This window comes from Sardina pilchardus, chromosome 1 (assembly GCF_963854185.1).
Source record: "Sardina pilchardus chromosome 1, fSarPil1.1, whole genome shotgun sequence".
Lineage (NCBI taxonomy): Eukaryota > Metazoa > Chordata > Actinopteri > Clupeiformes > Clupeidae > Sardina > Sardina pilchardus.
The window spans coordinates 9,980,965-10,006,635 of record NC_084994.1 but is presented as its reverse complement, the minus strand read 5'-3'; the positions used below and the strand labels follow the sequence as shown (position 1 = coordinate 10,006,635).

Below are 25,671 nucleotides of genomic sequence, written 5' to 3'. Positions count from 1 at the left end.
TCACTAGGAAGTTAGCTAGTTAGCATGGTTAGCATAGTTAACATAGTTAGCATTTTTAGCATAACTGCAAATAATCATCAACTAAATTAGCTAATCAACCTGGTTAGCATTGTTAGCATATTTAGCATTGTTAGCATAGTTAGCATTTTTAGCATTACTGCTAGAAATCATCGGTTAAGTTAGCTAATCAACCTGGTTAGCATTGTTAGTAAAGTTAGCATTGCTAGCATAATTAACATTTTTAGCATAACTGCTAGAAATCATTACCTAAGTTAGCTAATCAACATTTTAACATGAATAGAAATCATTAGTTAAGTTAGAGCTGGAATGTTTCATCTTTAAACTGTCTACCTTCACACTATCAACTCTCTGTAAACTATGCAACCACCATGTTTACCCTAGCTACACCTTAGTAACCATATCTACATTATCTATCTATTTTTGCATTTTCATGCACTGGTAATTCCTTGGAATTGCATTTCTAGTTCTTCTTCTAACGCACGCTATTCAGCTTCAACCGCTTAACGTAGAAACTCCATTCAAATTTTGTCGCGTAGGTCTTACTTACGCGATGTGGGCTTTGTATTTTTCAACTTTGTAACTTTTATACTTTTTAAACTATTAGTTAAAAACTATTACAATTTCCCCCATAGACTTAACATTGCTCATTATGACATCACGGCAGCAATTAGAATCTTACGCCAGGTGGCCGGCCACCTGGGCACCAACTGTCAGTTTCTCTCAGGCTCCTCTCTGAAGACTACATATTCTGTTCCCCTGTATCCTCTGCGCACAACAGTATCAAAATAAGTCCTCCTAATTCCATCCAACTTTATATCCATTCATCTTCTTCAAACCATTCACTCATCCACCCATTCTAAACAGTCTGCCTATCAACAACATCAATTAGACGCTCTACATTGAACTTTTAAACAATCTACTCCGTCTCAGGCTGGCTCTCTTAAGACTAGCCAGTTAAATTGATTACACCTGTATCTGTATCCACTACTCTCAGTAGAGAGCTGTGTCTCTCCATTCTACAAGAATATAAGGCACATTCCATCTAACATTCTATCCATTCATCTTCTTCAGACCATTCACTCATCCACCCATTAAACTGTCTGTCAACATCTATTAAACAATCTGTCTATCAACATCCATTAAACTCTCTGTCTATCAACATTAATTAGACTATCTACATTCAACTTTTAAATTATTTACTCTGTCTCAGGCTTTAAGAGTAGCCTACTCTGGCTTAAGACTAGCCAGTTAAATTGATTACACCTGTGTCAACTACTCTCAGAGAGCTGTATCAGTGTCTCTCTTAACAAGAATATAAGGCACATTCCATCCAACCTTCTATCCATTCATCTTCTTCAGACCATTCACTCATCCACCCATTAAACTGTCAATCAATATCTATTAAACAATCTGCCTATCAACATCCATTAAACATTCTGTCTATCAACATTAATTAGACTATCTACATACTATCTACATACAACAAGTATTTACTGTGGGTCCCTCTCAAGCAGCGTTTATATGTCCTCCCTCGCTCCTCGATCCTCAATGATCTACATAAAGAAAGATAGAAGAAGGGCTAGACTATCCCATTGTTGCCGCTCCATCATTCTTTATGTAGATCAGTGAGGAGCGAGAGAGGACACGTAAACGCTACGAGAGGCACCTTCTGTCTCAGGCTTTAAGCATACAATCTCATTAAGACTACAGATCCTGTTTCACTACTTCCTCTGTCCACAACTGTTTCAAAATAAAAGTCCTCACTGCAATAATACACTATTAAATCATTTAACCATTGAAACTACTCAACTATTGAACTGTTCAACCATTCCAACTGTCAGTTATCATCCACTATGCCTCCAGTCAACTACATGAAACCTCCATGTACCTAGCAACCAACATAGCAACCATTAAAATGAAGTGTTTATGACTGTTTCCATAGCAACCAACATAATTTTACTGCAGTAACTTCTTGTTTCCTGATAGTGGCCACCATGGATACCCTAGCAACAAATGTTTCAAAATAAAAGTCCTCACTAGCAAGTTAGCTAGTTAGCATGGTTAGCATATTTGCATTGTTAGCATTTTTAGCATAACTGCAAAAAATCATCAACCAAGTTAGCTAATCAACCTGGTTAGCATTGTTAGCAAATTTAGCATTGTTAGCATAGTTAGCATTTTTAGCATTACTGCTAGAAATCATCGGTTAAGTTAGCTAATCAACCTGGTTAGCATTGTTAGTAAAGTTAGCATTGCTAGCATAATTAGCATTTTTAGCGTAACTGCTAGAAATCATTAGCTAAGTTAGCTAATCAACATTTTAACATGAATAGAAATCATTAGTTAAGTTAGAACTGGAATGTTTAATCTTTAAACTGTCTACCTTCACACTATCAACGCTCTGTAAACTATGCAACCACCATGTTTACCCTAGCTACACCATAGTAACCATATCTACATTATCTATCTATTTTTGCATTTTCATGCACTGGTAATTCCTTGGAATTGCATTTCTAGTTATTTTTCTTCTTCTAACGCTCGCAATTCAGCTTGAACCGTTTAACGTAGAAACGTCATTCAAACTTTGTTGCGTAGGTCTTGCTTATGCCATATGTGCTTTGTATTTTTCAACTTTGTAACTTTTATACTTTTTAAACTATTAGTTAAAAACTATTACCATTTCTCCCATAGACTTAACATTGCTCATTATGACATCACGGCAGCAATCAGAATGTTACGCCAGGTGGCCAGTCCAGGTGCAGCAGCTCTCTCTCTCTCTCAGGCTCTTGAGACTACATTTTCTGTTCCCCTGTATCAACTGTATCAACATAAGTCTTCCTAATTCCATCCAACTTTCTATCCATTCATCTTCTTCAAACCATTCACTCATCCACCCATTCTAAACAGTCTTCCTATCAACATCAATTAGACGATCTACATTAAACTTTTAAACAATCTACTCTGTCTCAGGCTCAGGTATCTCTACACTCTGGCTCTCTTAAGACTAGCCAGTTAAATTGATTACACCTGTATCTGTATCCACTACTCTCAGTAGAGAGCTGTGTCTCTCCAGTCTACAAGAATATAAGGCACATTCCATCCAACTTTCTATCCATTCATCTTCTTCAGACCATTCACTCATCCACCCATTAACCTGTCTATCAACATCCATTAAACTCTCTGTCTATCAACATTAATTAGACTATATTCAACTTTTAAATTATTTACTCTGTCTCAGGCTTCAAGCATATACACTCTGGCTCTTAAGACTAGCCAGTTAAATTGATTACACCTGTATCAACTGTCAGTTTCTCTGGCTATAAGCATACAATCTCTCTGAAGACTACATATCCTGTTAACTGTTTCCTCTGTCCACAACTGTTTCAAAATAAAAGTCCTCACTGCAATAATACACTATTAAATCATTTAACCATTGAAACTACTCAACTATTTAACTGTTCAACCATTCCAACTGTCAGTTATCATCAACTATGCCTCCAGTCAACTACATGAAACCTCCATGTACCTAGCAACCAACATAGCAACCATTAAAATTAAGTGTTTATGACCGTTTCCATAGCAACCAACATGATTATACTGCAGTAACTTCTTGTTTCCTGATAGTGGCCACCATGGATACCCTAGCAACAAATGTTTCAAAATAAAAGTCCTCACTAGCAAGTTATCTAGTTAGCATGGTTAGCATTGTTAGCATAGCTAGCATTTTTAACATAACTGCAAAAAATCATCAACTAAGTTAGCTAATCAACCTGGTTAGCATTGTTAGCAAATCTAGCATTGTTAGCATAGTTAGCATTTTTAGCATTACTGTTAGAAATCATCGGTTAAGTTAGCTAATCAACCTGGTTAGCATTGTTAATAAAGTTAGCATTGCTAGCATAATTAACATTTTTAGCACAACTGCGAGAAATCATTAGCTAAGTTAGCTAATCAACATTTTAACATGAATAGAAATCATTAGTTAAGTTAGAACTGGAATGTTTCAACTTTAAACTGTCTACTTTCACACTATCAACTCTCTGTAAACTATGCAACCACCATGTTTACCCTAGCTACACCTTAGTAACCATATCTACATTATCTATCTTTTTTGCATTTTCATGCACTGGTAATTCCTTGGAATTGCATTTCTAGTTCTGCTTACCACTTTTTCTGCCCGCAATTCCTCTTCAACCGTTTAACTTAGAAACTTCATTCAAACTCTGTAACGTAGGTCTTCTAATGGATCGGGTTGCTATAATTTTTCAACTTTGTAACTTTTATACTTTTTAAACTATAAATTAAAAACTATTAAAAATTACCCCATAGACTTAACATTGGCCTCTATGACATCACAATCGGGTCGTTGAGCAATTAGAATCTTATGCCAGGTGGCCAGCCCCACCTGCAGCAGCCCTCTCTCTCTCAGGCTATTAAGCAGACAATCTCTCTGTGAAGACTACATATCCTGTTAACTGTTTCCTCTGTCCACAACTGTTTCAAAATAAAAGTCCTCGCTGCAATAATACACTATTAAATCATTTAACCATTGAAACTACTCATCTATTGAACTGTTCAACGATTCCAACTGTCAGTTATCATCAACTATGCTTCCATTCAACTACATGAAACCTCCATGTACCTAGCAACCAACATAGCAACCATTAAAATTAAGCGTTTTTGACAGTTTCCATAGCAACCAACATGATTATACTTTCGTAACTTCTTTATTCCTGATAGTGGGCACCATGGATACCCTAGCAACTACTGTTTCAAAATAAAAGTCCTCACTAGCAAGTTAGCATTGTTAGCATGGTTAGCATTGTTAGCATTTTTAGCATAACTGCTAAAAATGATTAGCTAAGTTAGCTAATCAACCTGGTTAGCATTGTTAGCATAGTTAACATTGTTAGCATAGTTAGCATGTTTAGCACAACTGCTAAAATGATTAGCTAAGTTAGCTAATCAACCTGGTTAGCATTGTTAACATAGTTAGCAATGTTAGCATAGTTAGCATTTTTAGCATTACTGCTAGAAATTATCAGCTAAGTTAACTTATCAACCTGGTTAGCATTGTTAGCATAGTTAACATTTTAGAATACCTGTTAGAAATTATTAGTTAAGTTAGAACAGGAATGTTTAAGCTTTAAAATGTCTACCTTAACACTATCAACTCTCTTTAAACTATGCAACCACCATGTTTACCCTAGCTACACCTTAGTAGCCATATCTACATTTTTTTGCATTTTCATGCACTGGTAATTCCTTGGAATTGCATTTCTAGTTATTCTTCTTCTAACGCACGCAATTCAGCTTGAACCGTTTAACGTAGAAACTTCATTCAAACTTTGTTGCGTAGGTCTTGCTTATGCCATGTGTGCTTTGTATTTTTCAACTTTGTAACTTTTATACTTTTTAAACTATTAGTTAAAAACTATTACCATTCCCCCCATAGACTTAACATTGCTCATTATGACATCACGGCTGCAATTAGAATGTTACCCCAGCTGGTCAGCCACCTGGCACCAACTGTCAGTTTCTCTCAGGCTTTAAAGATGAACTGAACTGAAATTTGAAGTAAATGTGATATAACAGATGTATTTTATTTCTTCTCATTGGTACAATGATTAAAATGGCTGGATTTGTTAAAAGGGACAAAATGATACGGTGAAAGTGGTGTTGTTGTTACACGGGCGCCGCCATGTTGGATTTCAACAACCAGCTACGTCACTGGCATGGTAGGTCAGTCTAGCGCCTATGATTAGCACTAGTTGCGCAGCATCGTAGATAGTGAGTCTGTGGCTAACCAGAGCCCATTTGGGCTAACTGACATGGCTAAGGACACGGCAACTAACAGGACTAGGCCCCTGGCTGCAGTAATGAAATGTATAGGGTAACAGCTGGGGTTGAGAAACTTTTTCCTCACAGGGTACTTTGACAAGGAACCAGCCCTCAACGCATGGTTAGTCCTATCTGCCTTAAAACTGCCTAGCCCTCCGACAGCCCAAGGACTTCGAGTCTGTAGCAAACATTTTTTTTAAATCAACAAACTATTTAGAGAGCTGTGCTTTTGACATAACAGGGTCGTTGATTAGGGTTAATTATGAAAGACTGAAACCTGAGTCCATTCCATCAGTCTTCGTCTTTTCAAGCTACCGTATGGTGTAGGGCAAACCGATAGACACAACCGATGCTATCTGCCGCAAAAACAGGGCGCTGAAACACATACGCCAGGCAGGGGCTTAGCTGTTATCCCCAGCATGTATACTAGGCAAAAGGCTGGATGTAACGTTGTCGTCAAAATACAAAAAACGTATATTCGCATACACACAAATAAAGCTAACTGTAGGCTTTAGCGTTCAACAAAACAAACTGACACACTGGGACATAGTCACAAAACAAGCTAGCTAGCTAGACAACAAACGATCCAACCTAGGGAAAGGGCTCACTTCCAGCCTCTAAACACTTTAGAAACACGTCTTATGTCAAACTAAACAAGCCAGCACTCTGACCATAGACTCCATATGAAGTCATGACTCCGACGATATATCACGATCATAATGCGTTTATAAGCTGCTAACAACCACAGCGGGTCTGTTACACGATGTCCCTTTCTACTCACCCTGAAGCTAGCTGATGTTCACCGTCTCAGGGCAGATTGTTATGCAGTTCAAGTTCAATTTCTGAGTTCAAATCGCAGAAATAGCTGTCCATAGTACGAGGTATCCGTGGAATATCCATCCGTGCAATATCCATCAGCATCCACAACGAACAAATCTGCCAACTCTGCACTTGCCTACAATACACGACAAAACTTCTCCGTGCACTCGGGTATAAGTGGCGTGCAGATCTTAGCAAGCGATTTCCTTGTCGGTCAGTACGTGGTGGCACAAATACAACAGCTGAATGCTTAACAATAAACATAGCCTTAACTCGACAAAGGCGTCTGCCAAATCCCATAACCATAATTCAAAACAGCTGTGTCATTTTGATCAGATTATGCAGCCATGCCTATTCTGCTTACTGCACATTAATTAGGCTAATATTATACATCAGTATTCCTTATTATTACTAGCTGGAATTATTTTTTTTCCCTTTCATCCTATGTTTAAAGCAGGCATACGTGGGCATATAATTGGGCTACGTTTTTTTTTTTTTAAATATATAGGACTGCACGTTGAACAGGTAGGCTAGGATGAACAGTTTGAGAACCAGTTTCAAGAATAGCCTACTCCATCAAACTGCTATATGATGACGAAATTGATCATCTGTATTTTATTCTCTCTACCCCCTGCCTTGTCAACAAAATTATTCTAGTCGTGATTTCTGTTTAATCCTGCATAATGTTGTATTATACGTTTATCGGCGCAAAGTGACTAGGCGTGCGTCTGACTTGTGTCAACGTTTTTTCTTAACCTAAGGGGTGCTGGGGCCTGAAACTGATCGTCCCCCATCTGGTGATAGTCAGACACTACATGCCTGTCCATCAGATGCTCAAAATGTGTAACCCATGACATTAAAATAGCTCATTTTCGTGAGTATATCATATGTTGCAGCTGTTGCTTCTGAGGCCCTACCATGCCAGTGACGTCATTGGAATTGAGCGTTCTAATACTAACAAATGCATTTTTTTGTGTTGCTTAAAAAAGGCTATGTATTGAATTTTTTTATTCAAATTTTTAGTGCAATTTATTTGTAATTGTGATAACCAACACGTCTTCAACGTTAATTATTTCAGTTCAGTTCATCTTTAAGCATACAATCTCTCTGAAGACTACACATATCCTGTTAAACTGTTTCCTCTGTCCACAACTGTTTCAAAATAAAAGTCCTCACTGCAATAATACACTATTAAATCATTTAACCATTGAAACTACTCAACTATTGAACTGTTCAACCATTCCAACTGCCAGTTATCATCCACTATGCCTCCAGTCAACTACATGAAACCTCCATGTACCTAGCAACCAACATAGCAACCATTAAAATTAAGTGTTTATGACCGTTTCCATAGCAACCAACATGATTATACTGCAGTAACTTCTTGTTTCCTGATAGTGGCCACCATGGATACCCTAGCAACAAATGTTTCAAAATAAAAGTCCTCACTAGCAAGTTAGCTAGTTAGCATGGTTAGCATAGTTAGCATTTTTAGCATAACTGCAAAAAATCATCAACTAAGTTAGCTAATCAACCTGGTTAGCATTGTTAGCAAATTTAGCATTGTTAGCATAGTTAGCATTTTTAGCATTACTGCTAGAAATCATCGGTTAAGTTAGCTAATCAACCTGGTTAGCTTTGTTAGTAAAGTTAGCATTGCTAGCATAATTAGCATTTTTAGCATAACTGTTAGAAATCAGTAGCTAAGTTAGCTAATCAACATTTTAACATGAATAGAAATCATTGTTAAATTAGAACTGGAATGTTTCATCTTTAAACTGTCTACCTTCACACTATCAACTCTCTGTAAACTATGCAACCACCATGTTTACCCTAGCTACACCTTAGTAACCATATCTACATTATCTATCTATTTTTGCATTTTCATGCACTGGTAATTCCTTGGAATTGCATTTCTAGTTATTATTATTATTATTATTATTATTTTGTATTTTTTTATATGTAATTTTTATTTTTCATTATTTTATTTATTTTATTTCTGTGAGCACCTTGGGTCAATTACTTTGCGTTTAAGTGTGCTATAAATAAACTTGACTTGACAAAAAGAAACTATAAAAGAAAAAATGTAAAAGGATAAAGCAGTGTGAATAACTTTTGTCTAGTTTTGTTTTATTTTGGATCCCCTACATTGTTCCTTTAATTTCATCATGCTAAATATGCATTTTGATCATGGTCATCTGCATCCATGTGGAAAAAGGCTAGAAGTAGGCCTGCAGTGCTTGTTTGGCTACATTACAAAACGTCTAGATTAAAATGATCATAGTAGAACAATTTCGCATTTTTAAAAAAGTGTTTACGGGAGAAAATTACATTCCTCTGAGTTAGCCAGCTTTCTAGATAGTTAAAATTAATCTGATTTCTCATCCAGTACGCCAGAGGGCGGTAAGACAATAGCCTCGACTAAACCTTACAAACGTGTCAGACGGCGAAGCAGGCTCGACAGAGCATAAAAACATGTCGGAGAAAAAGTTGTATCCAGTTGATTATAGCATTATAGTTACCTTATTTTAAAGTAACATGAGCTAGTAGTTTTTCCTAGCTAGCTTTGAGCTTCCTGAACTACCATTACCAACCATAACTAGCACTAACGTAGCAGTAGTTCACGTCGTCACTGACTTCAACTTCAATGACTACGGTTAGGCAGACTAGCTTCTAAGTGTTACGTGGTGTTACTTGACATTGTCAGATCCCATCTATGGGCTTAGACATTCTCTGCCATTACGCTAAATTGCAACTTTCAAGTAACGTTATAGCTTTCTAATCTAACATTGGGCTACCGTTTACTAAACTGAAGATGACGTTGATGCAGCTATATTCATGAGGCTTGCTAGCTACAGCTGGGTGTCCAACCACGTAGAAGCTTCATTTCATTCATTTCACTGTGCAGGGAGTAAACCTGCAAATCCCTCACTATCCACGGGCAATGAAAACCGGACGTTACAAGATTAACGTTACAGAATAATGTATTGCGGCGTTGGTTAATCTGTTTTGTTACTGTCAACGTTAATTGAATTAGGCCCGTTGTTGAATTAGATTATATTGCCACGTATTTCATTCTTTTAATCTACAACAATAGGCTACTTTTAAAATGTGTTTTAACTAATCCTCACGAGAATAGGATTTATTGCTGGCACTAGCTGTAGCAGTGCTTAGAAACGAGAATTTTCACACTGACGGGCTAAGTGTCAAGTTCATGACACATTATTATATGTAGTAGTGCTCGTTTGTAACTCTTTCTTTCATCTTGTTTTGTCTCTTAGGCTTTTTCCAGACCAGTTGGTGCAGATTTTATCGGCCAGGTAGGAGATCTTAAGGCTTTATGAGTTGTCTGTCTGACTCTGAAAGACAGGTCTAAAAGGTTCTTTCTGAGATACAGTAATTTCCTGCATATAAGCCGCATTATGTATAAAGTGTTTTATGCAAGTTAAAAGAAACAAAACCATATTAACTGGCCCCTGTATTAACCTCATAGCTGAAGAAATTTTGCAAAATCAATGTATAAGCCGCGGCTAATAGTCGGGAAAATACGGTACACCCCGCAGAGAAAGGGAACTTTTCTGAACAACAAAGTTTTAGGAGTTGTCTGTCTGACTCTGAAAGACCGGTCTAAAAGTTTCTTTCTGATGTGTGTATGAGTTGTCTGAAGTGCCTGAAGGATCTTTTTAAATTATTTTAGTTACCCCTCTGAGTAACAGCTTGTACATCATGGGGCGCAAGGGGAGGCGCTCTGAGGCCCAGAAAAAACGCTGGCAGAAGTTCCGACTTCGGACAGGTCCAACACAAGGTCAGCCGTCATTTGCCCAGGATGAGTGGAGTGAGACACAAATGCAGGTAAATTATATATCTTCTGCAACCGTCATAGAAATGGAACGTAGCCAAAATGGCATTAGCTGTCTGAGAACATTGCATAGTCAAAAGGATGCAAGGTATGGTGTTAACAGCAACATACAGCGTACTTGTAACTCTCTGGCATTTCTTGCTGCCCTTCATGATCATATTGTGCTAAACAGTGATGATCTTGACTACATCTTGCAAAAAGGTAACTTGATTAATAGTTATAGGAAAGAGTGAGCAGTGGAGGCAGGATTGCACCAGCTCATCTGGCATTAGATGAGTTACCAGATAGATAGGGTGATTCAGTGTCAAATCAGGACACTTTCGGACCTCATCGGAACAGATTTTAACGAAACTTGGTATGCTGATTTAGTTGTTTGAGAGACCCTCAGAAATGAATTTGCATGTTTCTTGCATCAATATTAAGAAAGTTTGCATACATTGGGGCGGGACTATACCTTTGACTTATTGTATCTCCTTTACTGTAAGTCATACATAAATGGTTCTTTGAAAGCTCTTTTCCAGCTCTATATTTTATTTAACAGCATACAAAACCCAAAATGAAAGGTAGCCGAGTTATCAGAGATTATAATATTAAAAATTGAATTGCAAAAAAACCTATATTTTAAATGTCTTCATTTTTTCCCTAAAGCTAGCCTATAATGTCATTGACATCATCTGAAAATTTGGTCTGTGGTTTTTGAGGCATTGCAGAGATATTGTGACCTATAAGGTGGCATCACATAGGTTCCAGTCACTAATGGGCCACTTTTGCATGAAACTGTCTTGCAAACGCAGGTGTAACTAATTCAGTTAATTACGTTTTCAGCTGTTCTGAATTTGCATTGATTCATTCAGACATAGTGGAATAGTTAGGGTGGTACTGCAATAAGTTGACAGCCACAAAACATATGTGCGGAGTTTCACAGTTTAGAAATGGTCAGAAAAAAAGTGTAGCTCAGCACTCCATGAAATTGTACAGAAGTGGTCAGTGGTGCTATTCAACTAGTTAGATGTCTTATGCCAGGCTTTATGTAAGGGATAATCAACAACGCGCCGTGCGTTTCTAGGAAAATAATGCACGTTCGAAGTGGTAATAAGGACCCGACGCCGCAGGCGGAGGGGACTTTACACTTCGATAAGTGCATTATTTTCCTAGAAACGCACAACGCGGAATTGATTATCCCGCTTATACCACTGCTACTATCATTTTCGTTTATATTGCCGCTGTCTTAGATACAACATTGCTGTTTTTACCGTTACGTTCACATTGGCGAATTAATATTCAAGTGTGATAAGCCCAAAAGAAGGGAACTACTTCATAGCCGTGCGGTATATAGAAAAATAATGCACGTTCCAAATAGCGCATCACAATAGGAAATTTGACCAAGCAGTTGTATAAGTACAGAAATAAATCGTATTTGTCTCATTATATCCCTTCTTCATATTTTTTGATATCGGGAAGATGGATCTCGGACGGCCCTTTGCTGAGCCCCACCTGATGGACTTGAGCATGGTGGAGACAAAAGATATAAAAGAGGAGGACTATGGTCATATGATTCCATGCGTAGATGAAGATGAACAAGACGAAGAAGAAAAGCCCTTTGCAGAGTTAAACTGTAAGACTGAAATGGACGTCGCAGAATACAACATTACTTACAGCGAGCCACTACAGACAACAGCGGAGATTGAGGTGAAGATCGAAGACGAGGATGAGCATCTACAAGAGTCCAATTTTCTGCAAGAACGTAAGTAATTTCAGATACACATCTGTCATCTGTCATATGTCATTTACATCTTCAAAGAAATCTTGCACTTGCACAACCATTGGTTCAAAAAAAAAATACTGTGAAATACCATTGAAACATAACTATAGTTCACGACACACAAGCAACCGATAGTTTCACTGTGTCATTGTTCGTACAATCATTAGATATTGAAGAACAAAATAGGTGATACAGGTTTACTACATGTACACAGGGATGGAAATTAGCACCAGCCACCAGCCAAATGCTGGTAAAATGTGAGAGTGGCTGGTAGATTTCAGACACAAAGTCATATTTTAACATTGAGTGGCTGGTTAATTTGACCAGAAATCTGCTATTGGCTGATAGATTTTCACATTTTCGAATTTTAATTTCCACCCCTGCATGTACAGTACATAAATACATCTCTGTAAAAGTACTGCAGTAGTAGAGAGCATACTACAGACACAGTGGAATCATTGAACAAAGTTTGTAATAAAATACAATCACAACATAAGTTTATCTGAATCAAAGCAAAATTATAATAATTAGCTATTAAATAGAAAAGAAAAGACAGTCCGATGAAGCATTGTAAAATATTAGGCTACATTGTAGTCTAATTGGTTCATATCCTACGTTAATTGGTGACAGTGAATCACGTTACAGTATCTTGAAACTTTCATTGTTTGCAGTGAACATGGAAGATTTGTTTGTCTGTTTCCATACAACATACATACAATATGCATTAAGAGTAATGCAGCAGTGTATCAATTGATAGTTAGATCATTGTAAGGAAATGAATAGACACACATTTGAAATGTAATGTGTGAATTGCCTTTTGAAATAGTAGTACTTTGATGTTAAGTTGTATCATATTGAACAGATGATCTTTGTTGAATGAACAAATTATCTAAGTTGTATGTGTATTGTATCCAAGCAATTGAGAAATGGGTTCGAGTTTTGAAAAATGTGCATTTGGGTCATTCCACCTCAATTCAACAAATGCCTTCTGCTTGACCATCTCAGATTTCCTTCAAAATTTTACCACCTGCAGAGTAACCATTTAAACTGACTTAGCCAAAATATTAGATTGGTATACCTAATACATCCAGAGAAAAACGTTTTTGAACATGGTACCCCCCTTCTAATTTTTGGCACATTGGCGCCCTCATCTAAATCTGCAGCAACGTTCAGATGTCATTATCTCAAAAAGTGTTCAAGCTAAAGACTTCAAATTTTCTGGGAATAATGATTGCTACCTATAGATTCCACATATTCATTCGTAGGCTGTATGTATTGATACTGACTGTGTTTCAATCTTGTGAAATCAGAAGAAAAATGGCAGATTTTTTTTCAACCCCCACATTGGGTGCTCCATTACACAATTTGTAAACAAAATGTTTGACAAATGGTTATATCTCTCTACAGAAGTGTTAAAGCTGTCTTTGAAAAAGTAATTAAGAGGTGTCTATATTGCTTTTTTGTTGGAAGTATTGTAACACAAAACTAAAAAATAATCAATTTGGATGATATTGTATCTCCCCATTACAGAGGTATGACACGCTATACCAATGAATTGAACACATCTCCAGAAAGAGTATGGAATGGGCTTTCAGACTGTGAAATTTCAAGATGGTATTATGGCTGCAGTTATTAAAAAACATTTTTTTAAATGATGGTCTATTACAACAATTAGCGTTGCTTTTTTGTGCTATTATTTAATGATTTCATAATCCTTGTCTTATTCCTAAGTATCAGATGTTTATGTCTCATACTGTTAAACATTTATATTTTCATTTACTTGCTGAGTGATGAACTAATAAAATATTTCCTGTATTTCCGAAATAAATTGCTGCTGTCACTATTTAATGCCACTAGATGTCACTGTTCATGGATATCAGCAATGTGTTGTTATAGTAGACCAATATTTCAAAAATAACATTTCAATAACCATAGCCATAATACCATCTTGAAATTTCACAGTCTGAAAGCCCATTCCATACTCTTTCTGGAGATGTGTTCAATTCATTGGTATAGCTTGTCATACCTCTGTAATGGGGAGATACAATATTATCCAAATTGATTGTTTTTCAGTTTTGTGTTACAATACTTCCAACAAAAAAGCAATATAGACACCTCTTCATTACTTTTTCAAAGACAGCTTAAACACTTCTGTAGAGAGACATAACCATTTGCCAAACATTTTGTTTACAAATTGTGTAATGGGGCACCCAATGTGGGGGTGTGAAAGAAATCTGCAATTTTTCTTCTGATTTCACAAGATTGAAACACAGTCAGTGTCAACACATACGACTTAGGAATGAATATGTGGAATATATAGGTAGCAATCATTATTCACAGAAAATTTGAAGTCTTTAGCTTGAACACTTCTTGATATAATGACATCTGAACTTTGCTGCAGATTTAGATGAGGGCGCCAATGTGCCAAAAATCAGAAGGGGGGTACCATGTTCAAAAATGTTTTTCTCTGGATGTATTAGGTATACCGATCTAATATTTTGGCTAAGTTAGTTTAAATGGTTACTCTTTAGATGGTAAAAGTTTGAAGCAAATCTGAGATGGTCAAGCAGAAATTTTCTCTAAAATCCGTTGAATTGAGGTGGAATGACCCATTTTGATCATTGGTTGTGAGTTTTGTGTCTAGAGTTGTGAAAAATGACATCAAGGTTCTGAAAATAGTAGCAAAGTGATTGTAAAAAACTGTAAAACGTCAAACAAACACTACTAGGGCACAGGCTGTGTACCAAAACATAACAAATCATATTTCAGCCAAACACCAACAAGATGTTTAGGGGAGGGGTTGGGGGTTAGTGAGCATGCACATATGGCTTGGGGGGCAGTAAGTAAACTTGATTTAGTAGCATGCATTGGAAAGTAGTGTTTTGTGTTTTTATGTGGAACGTCAACAGAATAACCTCATTCAGGATCTCATAGTGCACCTTTAAGGCAACAGGCCCTAGAAACGACCTGTTCTGAAAGGGACTGAAACTGGCAAGAATGGAGCTGTTGATGTGTCATCTGAGGGGATTGTTTTGGAAAGAGCTTCAGGGACGTGTTTGCTACCCATAGGCCTATTATGACTTGTTGAAACAAGGACATGTTTGCCACCCATAGGCCTATTATGACTTGTTGAAACAAGGACATGTTTGCTACCCATAGGCCTATTATGACTTGTTGAAACAAGGACATGTTTGCTACCCATAGGCCTATTATGACTTGTTGAAAAATTTTGAGCAAAGGTTGAGCAAAATTTGAATAATCAACATTGGAGTTGATGAGAGCTCATGCGTGGTGCCTGAATTCAGACCTGAGCTCGGCCATGTAGGATGTCAAGAAAGGCTATTCTCTATATTGTCTTTGAATGTATTTGATCATTTCAGGCACAGATCATTTCCTGTCTGTCAGCACTGAGTGCGTTTACATGGACATTAATATTCCGAATATGGACCTTATTCTGAATATTGACAATATTCAGAATAAAGTGTTTACATGAGTTATTAAAAGAATACTCTGTGAATATTCCCGTTTACATGACACGCAGCATACTCTGATTAATGAAAGTTCTAACGTTCCTTCCCTGAATGTTTCCATAGTAACTTGCCTACTAAGCTATGCTGCCACATGTCGCTACTATGCTGTCTAACGTTTCTTCCTCGCTTCAAAGTGTAGCCTACCTTCTTCATAATTCTCAACATCTTTTCTGAGGCTCCGCTTATAAATAACTTTGAAAAGTTTGCCGTAGGAAGGTCTTTTTCTTTTATTTTACTGTCGCAACAGAAATACCATGGGCCATCAAACAGTTTGTTGTAATTTGCCATAATGCTGTGTTTAATTGTCGCAAAATACCGTGAATATTCCAATAGAACGTCATTATTCCGAATAAGGTGTTTACATGTCTAGAATGCACCTAAATAACCAGAATATGATCGGAATACTCCACCTATTTTATTCCGGTTATGCTTATTCCGAAAATGACCTTATTCCGGTTAAGGCAATCGGAAAATGGTGTTTACATGGGAGTATCTTATTCTGAATATTGTCTTAACCAGGTTAATATCGGAATATTAATGTCCATGTAAACGCACTCACTGACGATGTCATATGATCACTTTCAGAGCCATATAAAGAGAGAGTTGCGACAACTCCATTGACGCTAATGTTCCATATTTTCTCAACAATAGTTCCCGGAAGTTAGGATCGAACACTCGTTAACAGACAGTAAAAGACAGTTATTTTATGATTCTAACGAACAGTCAAAATCGCTTCCGGGAACTATTTGAACTACTTGAAGTTACACGAACCACGTCACAAACCGAATTTTCTGTACCCGGGTTGTCGCAACTCTCTCTTTATATGGCTCTGATCACTTTCAAATGTTTTCAATTCAAGTCATTGTCTGCTCATAATGAATTGCTGGAAGTAGGATATCTGTCTGTAATTCTAATTCTCTAAGTCTCTATGGTAACTCTTCCAGGTGTATCAGAACACCTGGACTGTATCCAACAAAAGATCTATGAACAGAATTATGAACTCAACCTACAGCTCAAAGGAAGTCTGTACCACTGTGCAGTCTGCAGGAAGAGTTTCACAGCCCTGAAAGTACTCAAGAAACACCAGAAGATGCACTCAGTTAAGGTGAACGAAAAGAAGAACTCTGGCAAAAAACAGCATAAATGTCCTCATTGTGAAGAGATACTTAGGACAGCCAGAAATCTTAAATCCCACATGCTTAAACATGCTTACTCAAAGAATTACAAATGTCCCCAGTGTGGAAAAGACTTTGCAAGATCCAATGATCTTAAACGTCACATGCTGTCGCATGCTGGTGAGATGAAATGTGCCCAGTGTGGAAAAACATTTCTGCACCCTTCAAAACTTAAAAACCATATGCTAACTCACACTGGCGAGAGGCCTCATGAATGTGCCCAGTGTGGAGGAGGTTTTATACAAATGTCAAATCTTAAAACCCACATGCTAATACACACTGGAGAGAAGCCTCATACATGTGTCCAGTGTGGAAGAGGTTTTATACAAAATTCAAATCTTAAAACCCACATGCTAACACACACTGGAGAGAAGCCTCATAAATGTGTCCAGTGTGGAAGAGGTTTTATACAAATTACAAATCTTAAACGCCACATGCTAATACACACCGGAGAGAAGCCTCATAAATGTGTCCACTGTGGAAAAGCTTTTGCTCAATCTTCAAATCTTAGTAGCCATGTGCTAATGATCCACACTGGTAATAAGCCACAACTAGAAAGCAGTCAATGTCAAACACCAAATCTCCCACTTGGTGGTGCTACAACATAAATAAACCTCTGAGGTTCGCCTACAGAAAAGCTAGCTATGGCAAGTTGTATTGTAGGTCTGGGGTAGCAAAGATCAAAGTGTGCCGTACCAAAGTTCACAATTTCAGAAGTCTATGAGTCACAATGGGCTGGAAGTGGAAGCTAATATGTGAATGTTAACATATAGTACATGCTAGCATATTCTTGATGGAAGCCATTTATATCGGAGAGCGCACTCTTAATTTTACTGTTGAATGAACCGAGTAGCACATGAAATATGTTGTGAAACACACACAAGGAAAAAAATACACAAGGTGAAATAACATCAATGTTAGTGGAAAATGTAAGCAAACAATGTAAGTGTTTTTTGTTGACTTGATAAAAAAAAAGATATGTGATTAGCCTGACATGATTATTTTTGTTTGTGTTTGCCAATATAATTTAATTGAGTGTTAATGATGCCCTATGTTTTTTCACAGAAAATAAAGAGAGGAAACATTATTTAAACCATGTTTGTGGACAATCAGTATTTTTGTGTAGGTCAAGTGTAGGTACGTTTCAAATGTGTTGCTTGAATTTAGTTGAAACTGTAGTACGTCAGTTGTACAGTGAAAATAAAACCTTCCGTAATGTCATGTTCTTGCGTATTGCTGTATAGTACAGTAAGTATACGGTTTCCAGTTGCTGTAGAAGTATACGGTTTCCACAGATGTATGATGATGATGACCGTAAGTTAAAGGTGTAATCAATAGATGTTGTAATATAAAATTGCATTGGAGTCCTCCTGTCATTCAGTCATCTATATTTTGTTTATTGCCATGACAACTCAGTGTTGTTACATCAGTCATGTAAGTTGACACCGTCCTTTAATAATGGCACACAGTAGCCTACTACTACTGACAAACCAGGGGAGGAGGCTGAATCAGACTCCATCACAAAGTCCTTACAAAATAATTGTTAAAGGAACTGTATGTAAGATTTTGGCCAAAACTGGTACTGCAATCACTTTCAAAATACTGTAGAGTGGTGTATCCACTCCCCGTCCCCCCTGAGTCAAAGTTGTCAACCCAGATGCCGAAACACTACTGACTTTGTGATTAGTAGATAAGTGTAGGGCGGCGCATCAGATCACAACACAACATAACATCAACATCAGTTGAGGGCTGCATCTTCACTTTTAAATAACAATATCTTGGCCGGACGTCTGTTGTCAGTGATAAGTACAAGTATTTGAAGTGAGCATGATTTCTTAATGTCTAGTCACAAAAATGAGATATTGTTGGAATCCTTGGACCAAACAGAGTTCAACCTAATTTTTGCCATGATACATTTACCGCCATATTGGATTCCAGAGAAACTAAACAAAACGAAAGTGAAACCAAATTTTCACAGGTCACAAAGTGTGTCATGTGTCATCACCAAACCTGACACACATCATATCTAGACCATTATACATTAATTACTTTCTGTTATTTTCTTCTTGGGACATCAACATAATTTGGCTGCAATATTGAATTTAAAGGAATCGTATGTAAGAAATGTATTTCAATTAATCAATGGCCCTGATATGTCACTAGTGCCATGATAAATTTACCGCCTGGAATCTCTGGAATCCAATATGGCGGTAAATTTATCATGGCAAAAATAGGTTGAACTCTGTTTGGTCCAAGGATTCCAACGATATCTCATTTTTGAAAATCAGACAGACAGATCAAAAGTTAGGTGCATGGACAGACTCCAAGGAGGCGGACCTGGGTTGGTGATGAGAAGCTCTCTCTCCAAGACAACAGAGAAGGAGCCCTGACTGTCCATCTCCAGCTTCAGCACCAGTGATGCTGGGTCCTACTGGTGTGGAGTGGACATGGGGGATTATGAGGCCTTGATCACACATGCACAGCTGAGAGTTACAGTAAGTCTAGTGCTATCACTTCATTATCCCTTCCATTCTAAATATTTCTGAAAAATGCATCACAATGATGCTCCAAGAAAACAAAATCAATGCTGTTCTATCAATAAGTCTGTATGAATATGGCATTGTTTAGTTTTTATAAGGTTGTTGATGCAGAGTCGTGTTGTGTGAACTGTGAACACTATCAGATGGACTCCTTGAAGGCCACTCAGTCAACATCAGCTGCCCTTACCCACAAGGCTATGAAGACAGAGAAGTTCCTCTGTAAGGGAGCGAGTCGGAATGACTGTGTGGATCAAACTACAGTCAAGAACTCGAGTGTCCGGTTGGTCAATGGAACGTTCTCTGCGTTTGACGATGCTGTCACCAAGAACGTCAAAGTGGAGATGAAAGGCCTGAGAGCAGAGGATTCTGGGACATATTGGTGTGGGTTTGACAGAAGATGGAAATCGGCCAACTACACAAGAGTCATATTGTCTGTGGGTAAGTGATTTGGTTACTGTACATGTAGCATTTTTGTAGTGTTTTGATGATCAAATTTATGTCACCTTCTAAGGTGTTCTTTTTATCCCTTGATACATGAGGTTAGCCTGATGAGCCAGACCCACATCAAGATGTCGGGTCTGGGAACTCACCGTAGTCAGGGCTCAATCGGAGGGGTGGGATAAGCAGTTGTCTTTCAAATTCCATCTCCGCAATAGGATAATGCTAAACGAATCATCTGCTTGTTTTCAAATAGCAGGATGTGTTACCGTCGCAACTTCTGGTCGCATGTCAGTCACCATTATGTTAAGCCCGCCCACCGACTTTATACACGCTGTGATTGGCCCGCTTGATTTTCCAGCTCTCAGCTCCTAAGCTCTATGGATCGTGCCTAGACTGCCCCGCCAGCCAAATTACACTTGCTGCCGCTAGGGGCGTCTACATTTCTAGGCTAACATGAGGTCCCACAGAGGCCAGTAAAACAACAATTTCAAATATTCTACCATCCTCATCTTCCTCATCTTCAGCTGCATTCTCTTCATCACCAGCAGCATCATCAGCATCTTTATCATCGATAGCAGCAACAAAATCACCATCACCAACAAATGCTTTATAGTAAACTTTATTTGCACTTTCATAAACTGTATATTTTGAAAGGTTGCAGTACCACTAACGCATATCAGGAACGTAATGTCCTGGTCTGTCTCTTCCCCAGAACTGGATCTGGTCGTCCCAGTAGCCATGAGTGGAACAGTACTGATCATCATCATCATCATCATCATCATCATCATCATCATCATCTGGAAATGCAAGAGAAAGATGACACATGGTGGGATAGTTATTTATGGTTTAGACACTGAACATCAACACACATGTACAGTGAGGAGCATATGTATTTGATACCATGCCAAAACAGGAATATAAAATCATCATTTGACAATTGATCTTAATGCCTTAATTAAAAAAATTAGTAAAAATAAAAAATAAAAATATACAATGACTAAGAAAAATATACAATTCCAAAGAACAGATATCTAATAATTCGGACCATATTGAGGGGAAAAAACCCAGCTGGAATTGTCCTTCAAACTATTCACCTGGTTGCTAAAGAAAAATAGATTCCACTGGTGCGGCTACCATCATCTGGTGGTCAGAGAACCATAATAACATCTCTATCCAGCATAGAAAAAGGGAGCTATATTTCGGATGACTAAAGAACCTGGAATAAAATTGAGTTCCCAACTATATTTGAATGCAGCATGTCTCTTGAATGAAGCCTTTGAAAAATAAAGAAAATAAAGAAAATTGAATATACTTTACCCTCCAGTTCCTTAAATATGGTCATGAATTCTGCCTGTGTATCTGCAAAGGAACGTTAAGAAATTGAAAAGTTATGATTCAAGAAATGTGGATTTTAAAAATCTAAACTCTGAGACTTGAGTACAATTTACAATAAAGCAGGGGTATCACTAGACCCGAAACTCTACCAAAGCACAATCCAATCTAATAATCATCTGCTTTCAAATAGGCAATATGATCTATCTAAAAAAAATATTATTTGCGGGGGCACTGCAGTTCTAGCCTGGAAAAATCCAGACCCTGGAGATCTTTCAGATTAAGGATCTAGCCACAAAAAAACGTAATGGCCTAACTCGGGGGGAGGCACCATGCATTTGAAAATCTCACTGCACACAATTGGATAACAGTACAACCAATGTTCACTCTGACTGATTGCGGACTTCGATGCAATTGGATAACACTACGACCAATGTTTACTGACTTGAACGATGCAGCGTTGTTGTCATCAGTTTAGCTATCCTTTGGCCCACTTATATCAGATACACCGATTTAATCGGTTACCCCCGATGGTTGGGGTAAATGTAACGTGCATCATTGCTCATTGCCAGAGTATATTGCGGACACAATTCAAATTGTGCTCTCGTAAAACTCTGGTTTTCCAGGGTACCGCAGTTCAATACTGGGGCACTTGTCCCAGTAAAAGGGGTCAAGTGACACTTATATTCTGTCAATTTCTATCACACCTTATTGGAGATGACTTCTGCACTATAAACCAGACATTTATGTTCTTGCATAGAATTAGAAACTACAATACAAACTGTAGACCTATCCCATGAATATGAATCCCATCTGGATAATCTAATGTTGACAATTTCTATTTTTATTTCTATTTCTATTTTTATTTTCATTTCTATTTCTTTTCAGCATTACATTAACTGGCATCTTTTACCTTACTGTACATTTTCTCTAGTAGTGGTTTCAGTAACCAGTTTTTCTTTTTTCTACAATCATAATCAGTTTATCATTACCATTAGCCTGATTGCCGTCGACTTTAAAGGCTCTGCGAGACTTTAGTCTGACCAAGAGCCTGTGTAACGGATTCCCCAAGGTTTGGTTGACCCGCCTCCTTTAGTGCCTCGATTTGCTACTGGTCGATGTCAGAAAGGGGTTTGCCGAGTTTAAACCAATAACAACACTCTTTCCTCTGCCTTGAACACGCCTCTACCCAGAGCCGTTGGAGCTGCTCAAAGTTGATTCGTTCTCGACCAAAGGGGGCAGTTCCGCAGTTTTGCGGAATTCAGAAATCCTGCCCGATGAGCAGTTGGCCAGACCAGCGACAGCAACGCCGAAGGTGTTAGGCTACGTCACTGGGAGGGCGTGCCAAGCTACATTACCATTACTTTCATTATTATTATTATTATTATTATTATTATTTTGTATTTTTTTATATGTAATTTTTATTTTTCATTATTTTATTTATTTTATTTCTGTGAGCACCTTGGGTCAATTACTTTGCGTTTAAGTGTGCTATAAATAAACTTGACTTGACAAAAAGCAACTATAAAAGAAAAAATGTAAAATGATAAAGCAGTGTAAATAACTTTTGTCTAGTTTTGTTTTATTTTGGATCCCCTACATTGCTCCTTCAATTTCATCATGCTAAATATGCATTTTGATCATGGTCATCTGCATCCATGTGGAAATAGGCTAGAAGTAGGCCAGTGCTTATTTGGCTACATTACAAAACGTCTAGATTAAAATGATCATAGTAGAACAATTTCGCATTTTTAAAAAAGTGTTCACGGGAGAAAATGACATTCCTCTGAGTTAGCCAGCTTTCTAGAGTTAAAATTAATCTGATTTCTTATCCAGTACGCCAGAGGGCGGTAAGACAATAGCTTCGACTAAACCTTACAAATGTGTCAGACGGCGAAGCAGGCTCGACAGAGCATAAAATCATGTCGGAGAAAAAGCTATCTTTTACTGTCTATGAGAAAAAGTTGTATCCAGTTGATTATAGCATTATAGTTACCTTATTTTAAGGTAACATGAGCTAGTAGTTTTTCCTAGCTAGCTTTGAGCTTCCTGAACTACCATAACCAACCATAACTAGCACTAATCAGTAGTTCACGTCGTCACTGACTTCAACTTCAACGACTACGGTTAGGCAGACTAGCTTCTAAGTGTTACGTGGTACGTGTTACTTAACATTGTCAGATCCCATCTATGGGCTTAGACATTCTCTGCCATTACGTTAAATTGTAACTTTCAAGTAACGTTAAGGCTAGCCTTCTAATCTAACGTTGGGCTACCGTTTACTAAACTGAAGATGACGTTGATGCAGCTATATTCATGAGGCTTGCTAGCTACAGCTGGGTGTTCAACCACGTAGAAGCTTCATTCATTCATTTCACTGTGCAGGGAGTAAACCTGCAAATCCCTCACTATCCACGGGCAATGAATACCGGACGTTACAAGAATAACGTTACAGAATAATGTATTGCGGCGTTGGTTAATCTGTTTTGTAGTAGTCAACGTTAATTGAATTAGGCCCGTTGTTGAATTAGATTATTGCCACGTATTTCATTCTTTTAATCTACAACAATAGGCTACTTTAAAAATGTGTTTTAACTAATCCTCACGAGAATAGGATTTACTGCTGGCACTAGCTGTAGCAGTGCTTAGAAACGAGAATTTTCACACTGACGGGCAAAGTGTCAAGTTCATACACATTATTATATGTAGTAGTGCTCGTTTGTAACTCTTTCTTTCATCTTGTTTTGTCTCTTAGGCTTTTTCCAGATCAGTTGGTGCAGATTTTATCGGCCAGGTAGGAGATCTTAAGGCTTTATGAGTTGTTTGTCTGACTCTGAAAGACAGGTCTAAAAGGTTCTTTCTGAGATACAGTAATTTCCTGCATATAAGCCACATTATGTATAAGCAGCAGGAAAGTGTTTTATGCAAGTTAAAAGAAACAAAACCATATTAACTGGCCCCTGTATTAACCTCATAGCTGAAGAAATTTAGCAAAATCAATGTATAAGCCGCGGCTAATAGTCGGGAAATTACGGTACACCCCGCAGAGAAAGGGAACTTTTCTGAACAACAAAGTTTTAGGAGTTGTCTGTCTGACTCTGAAAGACCGGTCTAAAAGTTTCTTTCTGATGTGTGTATGAGTTGTCTTTCTGAAGTGCCTGAAGGATCTTTTTGAATTATTTTAGTTACCCCTCTGAGTAACAGCTTGTACATCATGGGGCGCAAGGGGAGGCGCTCTGAGGCCCAGAAAAGACGCTGGCAGAAGTTCCGACTTCGGACAGGTCCAACACAAGGTCAGCCGTCATTTGCCCAGAATGAGTGGAGTGAGACACAAATGCAGGTAAATGATATATCTTCTGCAACCGTCATAGAAATGAAACGTAGCCAAAATGGCATTAGCTGTCTGAGAACATTGCATAGTCAAAATGATGCAAGGTATGGTATTTAACAGCAACATACAGTGTACTTGTAACTCTCTGGCATTTCTTGCTGCCCTTCATGATCATATTGTGCTAAACAGTGATGATCTTGACTACATCTTGTAAAAAGGTAACTTGATTAATAGTTATAGGAAAGAGTGAGCAGTGGAGGCAGGATTGCACCAGCTCATCTGGCATTAGATGAGTTACCAGATAGATAGGGTGGTTCTGTGTCAAATCAGGACACTTTCGGACCTCATCGGAACAGATTTTAACGAAACTTGGTATGCTGATTTAGTTATTTGAGAGACCCTCAGAAATGAATTTGCATGTTTCTTGCATCAATATTAAGAAAGTTTGCATACATTGGGGCGGGACTATACCTTTGACTTATTGTATCTCCTTTACTGTAAGTCATACATAAATGGTTCTTTGAAAGCTCTTTTCCAGCTCTATATTTTATTTAACAGCATACAAAACCCAAAATGAAAGGTAGCCGAGTTATCAGAGATTATGATATTAAACATTGAATTGCAAAAAAAACTATATTTTAAATGTCTTCATTTTTTCCCTAAAGCTAGCCTATAATGTCATTGACATCATCTGAAAATTTGGTCTGTGGTTTTTGAGGCATTGCAGAGATATTGTGACCTATAAGGTGGCATCACATAGGTTCCAGTCACTAATGGGCCACTTTTGCATGAAACTGTCTTGCAAACGCAGGTGTAACTAATTCAGTTAATTAAGTTTTCAGCTGTTCTGAATTTGCATTGATTCATTCAGACATAGTGGAATAGTTAGGGTGGTACTGCAATAAGTTGACAGCCACAAAACATATGTGCGGAGTTTCACAGTTTAGAAATGGTCAGAAAAAAAGTGTAGCTCAGCACTCCATGAAATTGTACAGAAGTGGTCAGTGGTGCTATTCAACT

General features: G+C 37.8%; 1 protein-coding gene and 1 pseudogene across 1 annotated transcript; one reads left to right on the top strand and one right to left on the bottom strand.

The window, feature by feature from the left end:
• LOC134076331 (zinc finger protein 850-like) overlaps positions 1-25,671 on the bottom strand; it is a 769,162-nt pseudogene that overhangs the window by 610,148 nt on the left and 133,343 nt on the right.
• LOC134094449 (zinc finger protein 664-like) lies at positions 9,139-18,091 on the top strand. The gene is made up of 5 exons (XM_062548006.1): positions 9,139-9,337; positions 9,963-10,001; positions 10,420-10,533; positions 12,002-12,284; positions 16,777-18,091. The coding sequence occupies exons 1-5, from the start codon at positions 9,329-9,331 to the stop codon at positions 17,613-17,615; spliced, it is 1,284 nt and encodes a 427-aa protein (XP_062403990.1). The 5' UTR covers positions 9,139-9,328; the 3' UTR covers positions 17,616-18,091.